Raw genomic sequence first — 12,582 nt, 5'->3', positions numbered from 1 at the left:
TCACATGTTATATATCATAGCAGTATGTTATATATCATATGTGTCACTATAACACATGTTATATATATATGTATACTGTATATATATCCTATCGATGATCTAAGTAACATGCTGAAGGTTTTATATATCATATTACATGTTGTTCTATTATAAACGATGCTGTTGAAATATATAAATGTTTGTTGTTGTTGTTGTTGTTGTGGGGGTAGCTCTTCGCTAATATACATAGAAAAGTGTAGCAAAAAACACACTTGATAACAAAGTTCACTCAAAATAATGAACAGGAGTCAAAGAGAAAAAGACAATTCAAGTTAAACGACATTATGTTGTCGTGTATGTTTATGCACAACAGTAAAAGCACCTGTGATCTCCCGGATACAGCGGATCCGTCCATGTGTGATGTACAGGTTGATTACAACAGTGTTAATCGATGCTTGAGCTGCTGTGTGTTAATCACAGTCTATGGTTTGTATAACATGTGCAGCATGATGCCTTCCTACAGCTTCTCCACCGTGTGAGTGGTGTTTTGTTTCAGTTTCTACAGGTGAGGGTTGTGTTGATTTGACGGTGTTTGTCTCCCCCTCGTGTCTGAACTCCACACCCTGCACTCCACCCGCCATCTTTTTCTATTTCCACAGCCCAACATCACCGCTGCCGCCGACACGCTGACAAACACACACAAACCTACAAAACATTAAAACAACGCGTACGATTATTGTGTTGTTCTGAGAGGTTTAAAAGGGGCTCAAGTCTGCATATGTAGACACTTGTCACGGTGGCCGAGAGGTTAAGGCGTTGGACTCGAAATCCAATGGGGTTTCCCCGCACAGGTTCGAATCCTGTTCGTGACGATTCGCTTTTGTTGTTTTTTTCCGTTTCCGTTCACTTCAGAATAAAAATACAAACACCGGAAACCGAAACAAGTACATTTTACGTTAAAACTACGTAACGTTGCGATCTGTTTCACACCTAAACGGTTTATTGCTGAAACGCAAGATGTCTGACCACGTACAATAAATACGTCATACGCAAAGTAACAACGAGACACGATCACATAATCAATAAATCAATTAACGAGTAATAATCATAATAATAATGCGACGCTGCGCATAGTTTCATCGTCGATACTTAAATCTCACGTTCTCTGAATTCTCGCGTTGTTAAGAAGCCACTCGGTCGAAACCAGTAGAAACCAGCACCTTTTATTTCTTTTCTCTATAAAAAAAAAAAAAAAGCGCAGCGTTAACTCTGCTCACACGCACATTGTATTAATAGTGAAACAGACGCCTGGTAATTGTTGGTTTGTGATTCTATTGTTTAGAAAACAGGCGAATAGAATCTTCTACATGTGTCCTCCGCCCCCCCCCCCTTCTCTGAGGACGATAATGGAACCGGCCGAGTCATATAAAAGCGACCGGCCGCGCTCAATGACGTAGATTTTGGGGGCATTGTTAAATCAGGTCCAGCGCGTGTGTCACTTTTAAATGGCGTTTTTCGAGCTTTAGTGTGGTTTAGCCATAAACAACCAGGAAGTCTGACACTAACGGGACCTCGCTGCAGACGCCACAGCGCGACGTGGACTCACTGGGTCGTGTAAACAAAGCATTTAAGCCACACGGGCGCTAGCAAAGCTAACACAAAGGAAACGCGTCGGATTGGGGCGTTTTAAACTAAAACAATATTACTGGTGAACGTGTGAATGATCGAGTGCTGCACGAGCTGCTCTCTCCAGATAGTTCACCAGCTCCAGCTGTGGGGCAACAGATCGGGCTTTGTTGGAACAGGAACATCAAAGCCCTGACTCGCCATTTGACAGCCTGTCAAAAGTCTTTGATCAAACTCGGGTTATTTCTCCGATCTAATCTAACTCGCGGGGTGCTGTTCTAGCTGTTATTAGTACGGTATCCCCCCCGGTGTGGAGGAAGAAGCGGCCCATTATGGCGATAATCGCGGAAGGGAAGATGCACAGGGAGTCTCCTGAAAGAAAAAGTAGGTAGCGAGCTAGCCAGCGGTTAACCCGGGTGGGATAGTTCATCTTTCTCCCGCTGTCGCGCTTTTAATCGCCTCTGGCTCGGTTTTAAGAAGCTGACCCGCGTGTTTATTGACAGTTGACACCAGCGTCCACAGTCCCCAGGAGTTGGGTTAGCATTCGGCTAACGGGCTCATGCGCTAGCGGAGCTAAAAGCTAACTTAGCAGCTTCCCCCCCCATTGACACAGTGACGACAGCCAGCTTCTCGCTGCTGCTGCTCAAGTGACAAGACGGGAACTCACGGCGGTTACTCCTCATCCGGACTCACAATGGCAGCCGCCACGACCGAGGCCGTGTTTCTGTTGAAGGATGTAAAGCCCGGGTCGAAGAACCTGAACATCGTCTTCATCGTTTTGGAAATAGGTGAGTGGTTCTGCACACTTATCAACTCGTGTGTGTGTGTGTGTTTCTTAAAGGGGGTGGGGGGGGGAGGCACTGGTTTCCATTTACACGTGAACACACACTTCAACATGTGTTGGAGAGGATCCCAGCAGCTTGTGTCCGGTGTCATGCAACTTGTTCTGGTTTCTCCATCCAGGACGAGTCACCAAGACGAAAGATGGCCACGAGGTGCGCTCCTGCAAGGTGGCGGACAAGAGCGGGAGCATCGCGATCTCCGTGTGGGACGAGCTGGGCAGCCTCATCCAGGCTGGAGACATCATCAAGCTCACCAGAGGGTACACGTGTTTCCTGCGCTTACTACCTCCAGTTTGAGTTCACACCGGTTCCCTCCACTGGCTCCCTGTCACTTTAGAGAAGTCACTCTTAGCTGCACTCATCAAGCCCCTTCATTAACAGATCTACTCGTCAGATCTGACAGATTAAGATCTTTTCTGTTTTAAATCTTTGAACTTGAGACAACAGAACAACAAGTTGTGGAATTACCCACTTACGTTTTCAAGTTTTGCTGATTCTGGGGAAACACTCAACAACCTGTTATAGACGTAAGTGGGTAATTCCACAACTTGTTTTTCTGTTTAAATCTTTGAACTTGAGACAACAGAACAACAAGTTGTGGAGTTACCCACTTACGGCTTCGAGTTTTGCTGATTCTGTGGAAACACTCAACAACCTGTTAAAGACGTATCTGTTGAAAAAGGCGTTCAAGTGAGCGTGTGTCTATGTTCTTTACTGGACTCCAATCTCTTTAATGTTATAACATTTCTATGGTGTTTTTATAACTGTTTGCTTTACTTACTAGTATTGACTGACAGATCAATGCACACACACACTGTAGACGTGTAGCACTGGAGAGGTCGTTATACATCTGAGCCCCTTGGTTTTTAAAATGTAGGATTAGTGACCTTTTGATTGCATGAGTTTTAACGTTTGATTTCTGTCTCAGCTATGCATCCATATGGAAAGGATGCCTAACTTTATACACTGGAAGAGGAGGAGATCTGCAGAAGATTGGAGAGTGAGTAGCTCGCACACTTTTTCTTACGGTTCAAATTCTGGTTGTCACACATCTCCTGATCGAGGATTATACAAGACTCTAATTGAGTTTTTACAGAAACAGTCTGGTTTTATAAGAGAACTAGTGCCTCTGGCTTTGAGCCACACTCAGCAGCCTCTTGCAGAAAATTAGTCTTGTTGTTTTCCTTTTCTGTAAGTGTTCAAATCCTTAGTCTTTAAATGTATTATCTGTTTATTCAACTTATTTAAGCCCTCTACAAACTTGAATACCACACAAAGATCCTGATTAATCTTTGGAATGGTGTTGTTTTTGTCTCCCCAGGTTCTGTATGGTGTATTCAGAAGTGCCCAACTTCAGTGAACCAAACCCAGACCTGCAATCCCAAACAAACCAGCAGAACAAGTCTGTGAGTAGATTTGCACCCACAACTTGCGTCACATCGCCAAACACTTTCATCAGAGTATCCACAGAAAGCAATTAGTTCCACTACGATCCCTCCCTCTACTGGCTGTGTCTCCTCACCATATCCTGATAGCTTTCTGATGGCTTATATTAAAACTTTTCATGGCTTGGCCTGTTCTGTGTTTTGTCCTCTGTGCAGTCTGACCCCAGTGCTTAGAAGGTGTAATAAACTAAACTCTCTTCCACCATTGTAACAGGGTAAACCTGACCAGAACCAAAGGGGGAACTCTCCGCCCAATCAAAATTCAGGTACAGCGGCCCAACCAGGTCAGTACGTCTGTCCTTTTATGCAAATAACCACTGCACCGCATCAGGAAACGGCAGAGTCCTTTTGTTCTGACTTTAGAGTCTAGATTTCAGCTCTGCAAAAGATGTATGTAAAGTATTCGCAGCTTTTGTGTGTACATGAGGGATGTCACGATACCGGAAAGTTAGTAGTTAATACCGCTGCCAAGAACTTTCCATGATTCTCGATACCCAATTCAATACCACGACAAAAAAACTAAATAATAAATCCCATTTACTTTCATGTGCACTCCTTTTTATAGATATGTGAACATACAAAAAAAAAACAGTGGCTATGTAGCCTTCAAGTAATAAACACTTTTTTTAAAAATTACTATTAACGTTATGAAACAGAACGGCATGCAATGTACAAACGCACCTATACACGAGCAAGTCTGTTCCTCTCTGTCACTATTCACACATTTAGTTATTAATCGATGAATCTGGATAGTTCCGGTCACTTTAACCCTGATGTCCTGGCTACTGGTTATTTTCAATGTTTTTAAAATACGTGTCTCATAAACTCCAGGGCGAACCAAACAAAAACAAAGTCAACCCTAAGCACTGCACGGGTCCCAAGAGCCTCTTACCAGGGCCGGTGGTGAGGGAGGTCCTGCGGCATGGTAATGCGGCACAGTACAAGGACACCGGACATGCAATGTGCGCCCCGCCCCGACCCCGAAGCAGCGGTGGCAACCATCCTGCAGCGGCGGGTCGGTATTATTCAGTCCCTCCGGTATGAGTACCGTGACATTTTGAGAATTTTGGCATCGACTTGGTACGGAAGTGTCGGTTCTCGTGACATCCCCAGTGTACATGCGTAAAACATTTTAATCTGAAGAGGACAGGTGCCACAATAAGCATTTTTATAGCCTTGCCATAGTAAAAAGTGTTGCTTATAACACACAAACATTTTCAAATTTTTAAAAGTTGTGTCCCTGTAAGCCATAACAGTGTGCAACAGTATTACACGATACCAGGAAACTGAAGCAGCTTAGATACCTTTTTTTTTTTTTAAAGATGCCTCTTCATGTGTAAGTACTTACTCATGTGTCTGAACCCACAGGTAATGGTGCCATGACACCGTATACCCCCACCAACAACAACCCACCATCCGGTGCACCCCGTGACCCCACGTATGGAAATTCCGGGCGACCCAACGGTCGGTCACCCGGCAACGGAGCACCACCCTCGTCGGTTTCTGGACCCCCAACAGCCCCAAAGTCCTCAGTTACCATTAGCAACGGCAGGGACCCACGCCGTGCCAAAAGATGAGATTGAGGTGTGGCTGATTCGAGTGGGCGTATGATGTTGCCCTCATTATAACTCTCTGAGCCTTCCCGATCACAGCCTAGATTGACTTTCAGAAATAACCAGTTAAATTGGGGACTATTTGCATTATTGTTCCAACAGGCCAACAAAGTCAAATGTGTCGTCTGTCATGCGTCGTGCAAGTGGTTCTCTCAGCAAGCAGCACAGTGTGATTTGTGATCCACCACTCGATGCACGAGCAGGAACTGTTGGGTTGCGGTCGGCCGTCTCAGTCTGCACCCTTGTCGTCTTAAATCACTGCAAATTGCCAGTTCTGTTCCAGTGTTACCCCCCTCCCCCCCAAAAAACCACACACGCTGTCCTATAACCCTTCCTTCTTCGAACGACACACCCTACTTGAACACTCGATGCACTTTCTTCTCTTAATTTATGTCGGGGACAAACTTGGCTGTCATTTAATTCAGGAAATCCGTTTCTGCTTTTTTTTTTTCTGTATTTTTAGTGGGAAAAGGCCTTAAAGTTAGTGAGTGAGTTCTCGGACTGAATGAACAAGGGTCTTCCCCTCTCTTAGCCAAACTGCATCCCAAGTGACTGTGGAAAGGACAGGTGTTAGTTTTGAACTTTTAAACTGATTTCTTTTTGTTTTTCATCCTTAAGACATGTTTTCCTTGTTTGCCATCAGTTGTACTCTTCGAGGTGGGACCACTTAAGAGACTGGCAAAATAGTTCACCGAAATAAATTTTACAGTAATTTTGCTGCCACATTTGCTTTTCTGTAGTCTGTTTTGACAATACCACACTTTTATTTATTTAGAATGCCAATACCAAAGTGTCATGTTGGTCATAATACTACATGTTTTTAAGCTGACTTGTATTGTAATTTGCAGTTTTGCCACAAGTATCAACAGTAGCACAGTCAAGCCCCTGACACATGAACCTTCTATAAGGGTTGAATAAGCACTCCAGTTCACTTGCACATGTAAAAGTGGCTTCTCATCCAACTTCGAGTGATGCAATACTACAGCACCATCTAGTGGTTGGAGAAATAAACTTCATTTGTTACGGAAGGTGCTCCAAAATGAGATGGAACCATTTTTCTTTTTATGACTTCCTTTCTCACAGTAGGATGAAGACTCCTATGCTTTCACAAACTGAAAGCCTCTGCAATAAGGTTTCCATTTTGAAGCATTGCATTCAACAGAACCCGGTTTCCCCACATCCTGTTGCACCAATCACCTAAACAGCTTGGCCCGAGGGTGATCATGTTGCCCCATTTCACATTTAATGCACTTGCTCGTTCTTCCTCTTCAGTGTGTCCTCAGTGTGTTCCGAGTAAAACAACACTGTTCTGTGGGCGTGAGAGGGAACAAATGCATATAAGTATAAGGCAGATTTCAGGGAAGGGTAGAAAGGACACAGACCTTTCTGTTGTACTCTTAAGTGTGAAGCTGAATTAGGGCTATGGCTTAATTTTCTTTTTTTTTTCATCTCAATCTCCTATAAACCATGTTCAGATGTGGTGTTCAGCCCACTCGTTAATTTTCTCCCTAATCCCACACGCCTCAGAACCATATGTTCAAAACATGTTTGTGGGCCTCCGCTGCCCCTCATGATTAAGAACCTGCAGTGACTTGTGACTGAAGTGGGAATTGAAACACAGGAGAGTTGTGGCAGGAAATGTGATGCTCATCGCTCATGTGTCAAAACAGTCGGGTGTCATGAGCTGGGAACTTCCTCTCATGGAAGCGTTGGCCAATGAAATGTGTCAAATCATGTGGTTTGCGGTGTTTTAGATCCACAACATGTTGACGGATCTAATATTTCAAAAAATCTGTGGAAGGATTTTGTACGTGGTAGTTTTCTCTGTAAATCTAAAGTGAACTACAACAAGCATCACACGAATGTTAACATTTCTATTATATCCTTCACTGCATCTCTTGAATATCTGTGAATTATTAGTCCACTGTCTATTTTAAAATCCATGAACGATTTGGTTTTTCTTTCGATTTTACGTGCGGTGTGACAGCTCATCTCATGACTGATGATTCAGACGATGTTGTGGCTCGAGATTTATTTATAGGCGAAGCAGTGTTTCATGAATAACCAAACAAGGTGTGATTGACAATAGTCGGCACAGATGACAAGGCCGCGATACAAGTGGAAAGTGAATAAAAAACAAATAGAAACGGTTAAGATTAAGTATGAGTAAGGACAGAGATGAATAAAGAAGTATAAATATAAAAATGTGCACTAGGCAAAAATAAGCAACATGGCTGCAGCCCAATACAAGTGCTGAATATACTGTGTGGCAAATGCAATCAATGTTAACAATTTGAAAAACCTTTATCTGACACAAATAACTGTTAAAAGAACAAAGCATCTACAGAAATATGACATGTGGAGATTCCAGCTATATTTTAAAGATCTTTAATCATTTTTTAAATATTAATCATGTCTTTTTTTCTCTTTTTGAAATTTTCAGCAAAATCAAAATGAGCATGTGAGTCGGGCAGGAGATGAGCCCCGGTCAGTGTGATGGGAGGAGTGTAGAGAAACACAAGGGTTTGTTTCCTGTCTCCTTGTGACACAAGTCGCTTCCTCCAGTAAAGAAGACACAGCGATGGCTGGTGAGTGTTTTCATCCTTACAATAATAACTTATAAGAATTGATAAGAATTTAATACAGTTTGATCAATTCTTAATGCCTCACTGGTTTATATTGCAAGCAACTGGGAAAAAGGGATTTTTACTGTTCAACATCCTCACTGAAATATTGTGTGAATATTCTTTTTTGATGCATTTTAGTTTTGAAAAGAGTAAAAGAGGGTTGTTATAAAACAGTAATGTAAAATCATTTTTTTCTAATGTAGAAAATATGATTGGTTATACATTGTGAAGTGAGTATTTTTTATTAATGGTTTGTATAACAGGTTTATGACCATTTGATGTACTCGTGATGTGCCCGTTGTAAATATGACTGTTCTCTTGTCCTGTGTTAATGCTCCAGAGCTACTTCAGAATTATTCCTCGTCATTAGTGAGTCCTCCTCAAACACTTTTACAATATACTGTCACCTTTTATTGTTCGTGAGCTGGACGTTGTGTGCAGACGTCTATGGTGCAGAGGGAAGTTAGAAAACTCTGTGTTCATCCTACCTGGTTTATCTACATTGCTATTTCATTGAGGAACGTTGACCAGCCAGGATATGAAGCACTGCAGCAACAGGACTGACGTTGTGCTTTTACATTGAGGAGAACTGGCTAAAGAGGAAGTGATTGTATGAATGTTGTTGCTGTGATGTAGATCAGCACCTGCAGATTCCTGTGAGTGTCAAAATCATCAAATCATCTGAGGACATAGAAGAAGACATGTTCAACTGTCGAGAGACTGAAAGCACACTCACCCCCCCCCCCCCTGGGCCACCAACACTTCCCTGGGCCACTAATAACACACATGCCACTTGTGAAGTCAATAAGATATGCTTTCCACAGACAGATAGATAAATTAAGGTTTATGTAGCAGGGTAACGATCATTTCATGTATGTCTAACATTCAATCTTGGTTTTTCTCCTCAGATCCAAACACATCTTCTTTTTTCATTGACTTTGGCTCCGCTTATGACGAACTCAACTTCACCTACAATGACTCTGAGTTCTTCATAGACCAGGATACGCAGCCCTGCAGCCCCTTCTCCCCCTCAGATGCAGTCATGGCTGGAGTTGGTACATTCTACATCCTCGTCTTCCTGCTGGCCATCCCTGGAAACCTGGTCGTGGGGCTGGTGATTGGCCTCAGCAGGCAGACGCTGCCGCCCTCTGACCTCTACCTCCTCCACCTGGCAGTCGCCGACCTCCTGCTCGCCATCACTCTCCCATTCTGGGCCGTCTCCGTCATGTGGGGCTGGGTGTTCGGAGACGCCATGTGCAAAATCATCACCATCCTCCAAGAGCTGAGCTTCTACTCCAGCATCCTCTTCCTGACGTGCATCAGCATTGACCGTTACATGGTGATTGTGCGCGCCATGGATGCTCGCAGGGCGAACCGACAGTTGGTCAGCTGGGGAGTTTGTGGTGCCGTCTGGGCTGTCGGAGCGTGTTTGTCTTTGCCGGGCCTCTTCAGTTCTTCAATCTCTTCTCGAAACTCCAGTCGGATGGCGTGCACTGAACACTACGAAACAGGCAGCGCCGACGAGTGGCGGCTGGCCACCAGGATGCTCCGCCATTCTCTGGGTTTTGTCATCCCCCTGGCCATCATGCTGCCCTGCTATGGAGTCACCATCCGGCGCCTCCTTCACGTCCGCGGGGGCTTTCAGCGGCAGCGAGCCATGAGAATGATTGTGGTCGTGGTGTTCGCCTTTCTGCTTTGCTGGACGCCGTACCACCTTGCAGTGATGGCAGATACGTTTTTCCGGACAAAGGTAGTGCCCTACCGGTGCCCAGCGAGGATGGCGGTGGATCAGGCCATGTTTGCCACCCAGAGTCTCGGCCTGCTTCACAGCTGCGTCAACCCGTTGCTGTACGCCTTTGTGGGAGAGAAGTTCAGGAGGAACCTGCTGCAGTTGATGAGGCAGGTTGGCGTCCTGGAGAGAGCATCAGTGTCGAGGGCCAGCAGGTCGTCAATGTCGTCAGAAATCACATCCACGGTCATGTGACAACTTTCAACCATTCAGACCATTTACTGCAGGGATTCACGTTTTGGACAAGAAAGGGCCGGTTTTCATTATTATCTGCAATATTATTACCCTCACCAAAGTACCTTGAGCGTTTCATGAAATGTCTAAATACCTTTTCATACTATGATCCATTTTTTCCTGTGTTATTTAACCAGGTTAAGCCGCAACATTTTTTTTGTGGTCAACCATTTCATTCCCATCAGTCAAGCCTTGCACTGAGGAAATGGTGGTAAACATGTTTGACACGTTTACATTTCAACATGATGATACCTACATGTCACAACACTTGTAGAGAAGCAGCAGAAGAAAGAAGTTCAGAAGTCACAGCTCAGTGTTCGACGATGATTAGTGCAGCGTGTGCGTGAATTATCAAGATCATTTGCTGTGATTCAAATTTACAAACCAATGTGACCATCCTTTGAAAAAGCATTTTAAGAAAATAGTTTGTGATATTACGACTTTATTCTCAAAATCTGAAAGAGGGCAAAAGTTGTAATATTATTAGAATAAAGTTTTAATGAGCTCGCAGGAGTTCCATTACTTCTGCCTTCTGGATCCTAAATCGCTGATTTCAGTCGACCACTACCAAACATTTCCTCCTTCACAAAAGTGACAATATCTGTGTGGTTCTTTCTTCAGAATAGACTCTTGCACATTCCTTCCTTACACTCGTGACAATGTGATGCTCATGTGACAAAATATGTATTAAGTAATATGTATTTTTGTTATTGGTGAAACGCTCCACATTCTTCATTTTATCGCAGGCGACAAACGGATCTGATGATATTTACAAATAGCATGAAAGTACGACTTTAGTCTCGTAAAAATCTCGTAATGTTACGACTTTGTTCTCGAAATTTCAGTTCTTCTCCCTTCAAGTGGCCGTGCTTCTCCATTGTGATGCTATAGCTCAGCAGAGGCATTAAACTATCTTGTACAGTACTGTATTGCCTCATATACGTTTTTATAGTCAGCTATTGATTTTTATAGGACTGTTTGAGTTTTTTGTATAAGCCGAATACAGCGGGTTGTTATTCACACGTGTTTATCAATAAAGTTTCATACAATTATGAACAGTGCTCTCTGTGTATTATTAACATCTTATATTTCTTAGGTCGCCCCTGGATTTAGATAGATAGATGGATAGATAGATAGGAATAGCTTCCCACTTACTCTGTATAGTAGGAACTATATTTTTTCAGTTGAAAAAAAAAATTTGACATTAAATACCAGTATAGACATGTTTACGTTTATACTTGTAATTAATAGAGCATAATGTATATTCCGCTAATACTACAGCTACTAATGTTACCACTGCTGACAGGTGTCTGTGTTATTTAGCCTGACCTCTGATATAAATGGGATTGATATAATAATAGAAGTGCTGTCCACATAATGGAGTACAGCTCATCAGCAGCATAACCCACATCCTACAGAATGATCAGCGTGATAAACCTACACGAAGCAGGGTCACACCTCTGAGAGAATGTCTGAGTCATCTAGTTTCAAAGTGTCATGGATGCGTTCACACTTAGAGCTGCTCGTGTGTTAATACCAGGTTTGAACAGGGCTCTAGTCTTATGCTCTGGCCACACTAACGAACCACAGAGATTTTAACAACCACTTTCTAAAGTGCAGACTTTCCAAAAACTCCTCTTTCTGTGTATTCATGTGTACATGTAACGCGGAGCATTTGGAAAACGATGATTTTGCACATGCCCCCTGTTGCTTTATATAAATAGTGGCTGTATACTAGTTTCTCTGCTCGGTCTAATTACAAGTTTGCAGCTAAATTTGGCATAACTACATTAACAAGGTTCAATTGTTCAATTTATAAGTAAAGAAATGATGAACTACAGTTTTTCTGGTTTTTTAAGTCACTACCAGCAAAGGAGCAAGAACGATGATGTAGGGTATATCGCCACCTACTGGCCCTGTGTGTTTGTAGTCACTTTTATGTTCTCATCTGTAGACGTAGAGGTAAAAAAAGGTTGTGTAGACCGAGATTTAAAAAGAATTATGGAGACAAAGCCTTAGTTCTTTGTACCCACAAAAGTGCCAACTGGGTGTATGTAGCAACATGCTAATGTTCGAGTGTGTGTATTTATATCTCTCTGTATTCTCTGCTCAGACACGTTCACAACAACCTAGAAATCTCCGGAGCCTTCAGGTGAGCGGTGGGGCAGCAGGCGGAGGCCGGACGTCACACAACGTATTCCACTGAAGAGATCCTGGAAATCCATCCTATCAATTTACCACCTCAACTTCAAATATTTCAATGAGGCCACAGTTTCCAGTGACAACATTTTCGGTCGTGACATTTTACGAGAACATGACCACCTCAACACAATTGAGAGGCCAACTACTGTCTGTCCCATAGCAAACCCCGACCCACCCACCCACCTGCCCCCTCTCATTTCACATGGTCTACTGACCTCAGGTTGG

The 12,582-nt window shown here is 43.3% G+C and overlaps 2 protein-coding genes and 1 non-coding gene across 5 annotated transcripts; all 3 read left to right on the top strand.

Annotated features, from left to right (window-relative positions):
• The first annotated feature begins 769 nt into the window (after positions 1 to 769).
• Positions 770 to 851, top strand: trnas-cga. The gene has a single exon. It is a non-coding gene; the product is annotated as a tRNA-Ser (tRNA).
• Positions 852 to 1,417: 566 nt separating this feature from the next.
• Positions 1,418 to 8,085, top strand: nabp1a (nucleic acid binding protein 1a). Of its 3 annotated transcripts, XM_035174662.2 has the most exons (7): positions 1,418 to 2,393; positions 2,569 to 2,707; positions 3,376 to 3,447; positions 3,769 to 3,853; positions 4,107 to 4,176; positions 5,261 to 5,476; positions 7,949 to 8,085. In XM_035174662.2, exons 1-6 carry the CDS (start codon positions 2,300 to 2,302, stop codon positions 5,467 to 5,469), a joined length of 669 nt encoding a protein of 222 aa, XP_035030553.1. In that variant the 5' UTR covers positions 1,418 to 2,299; the 3' UTR covers positions 5,470 to 5,476; positions 7,949 to 8,085. The 3 variants fall into 3 exon arrangements, with proteins under 3 accessions (XP_035030553.1, XP_035030554.1, XP_035030552.1); XM_035174663.2 differs by lacking the exon at positions 7,949 to 8,085 and having other exon boundaries at positions 4,107 to 4,158; positions 5,261 to 6,228; XM_035174661.2 differs by lacking the exon at positions 7,949 to 8,085 and having other exon boundaries at positions 5,261 to 6,228.
• LOC118120051 (C-X-C chemokine receptor type 2-like) lies at positions 7,955 to 11,216 on the top strand. Its single transcript, XM_035174659.2, has 2 exons — positions 7,955 to 8,093; positions 9,041 to 11,216. The coding sequence occupies exons 1-2, from the start codon at positions 8,087 to 8,089 to the stop codon at positions 10,114 to 10,116; spliced, it is 1,083 nt and encodes a 360-aa protein (XP_035030550.1). The 5' UTR covers positions 7,955 to 8,086; the 3' UTR covers positions 10,117 to 11,216.
• Positions 11,217 to 12,582: the final 1,366 nt, after the last annotated feature.

Source organism: Hippoglossus stenolepis, chromosome 13, assembly GCF_022539355.2.
Source record: "Hippoglossus stenolepis isolate QCI-W04-F060 chromosome 13, HSTE1.2, whole genome shotgun sequence".
In the NCBI taxonomy this organism is placed as follows: domain Eukaryota; kingdom Metazoa; phylum Chordata; class Actinopteri; order Pleuronectiformes; family Pleuronectidae; genus Hippoglossus; species Hippoglossus stenolepis.
Note: the sequence above shows the minus strand (reverse complement) of the source record. Positions and strands in the feature narration are given on the sequence as shown.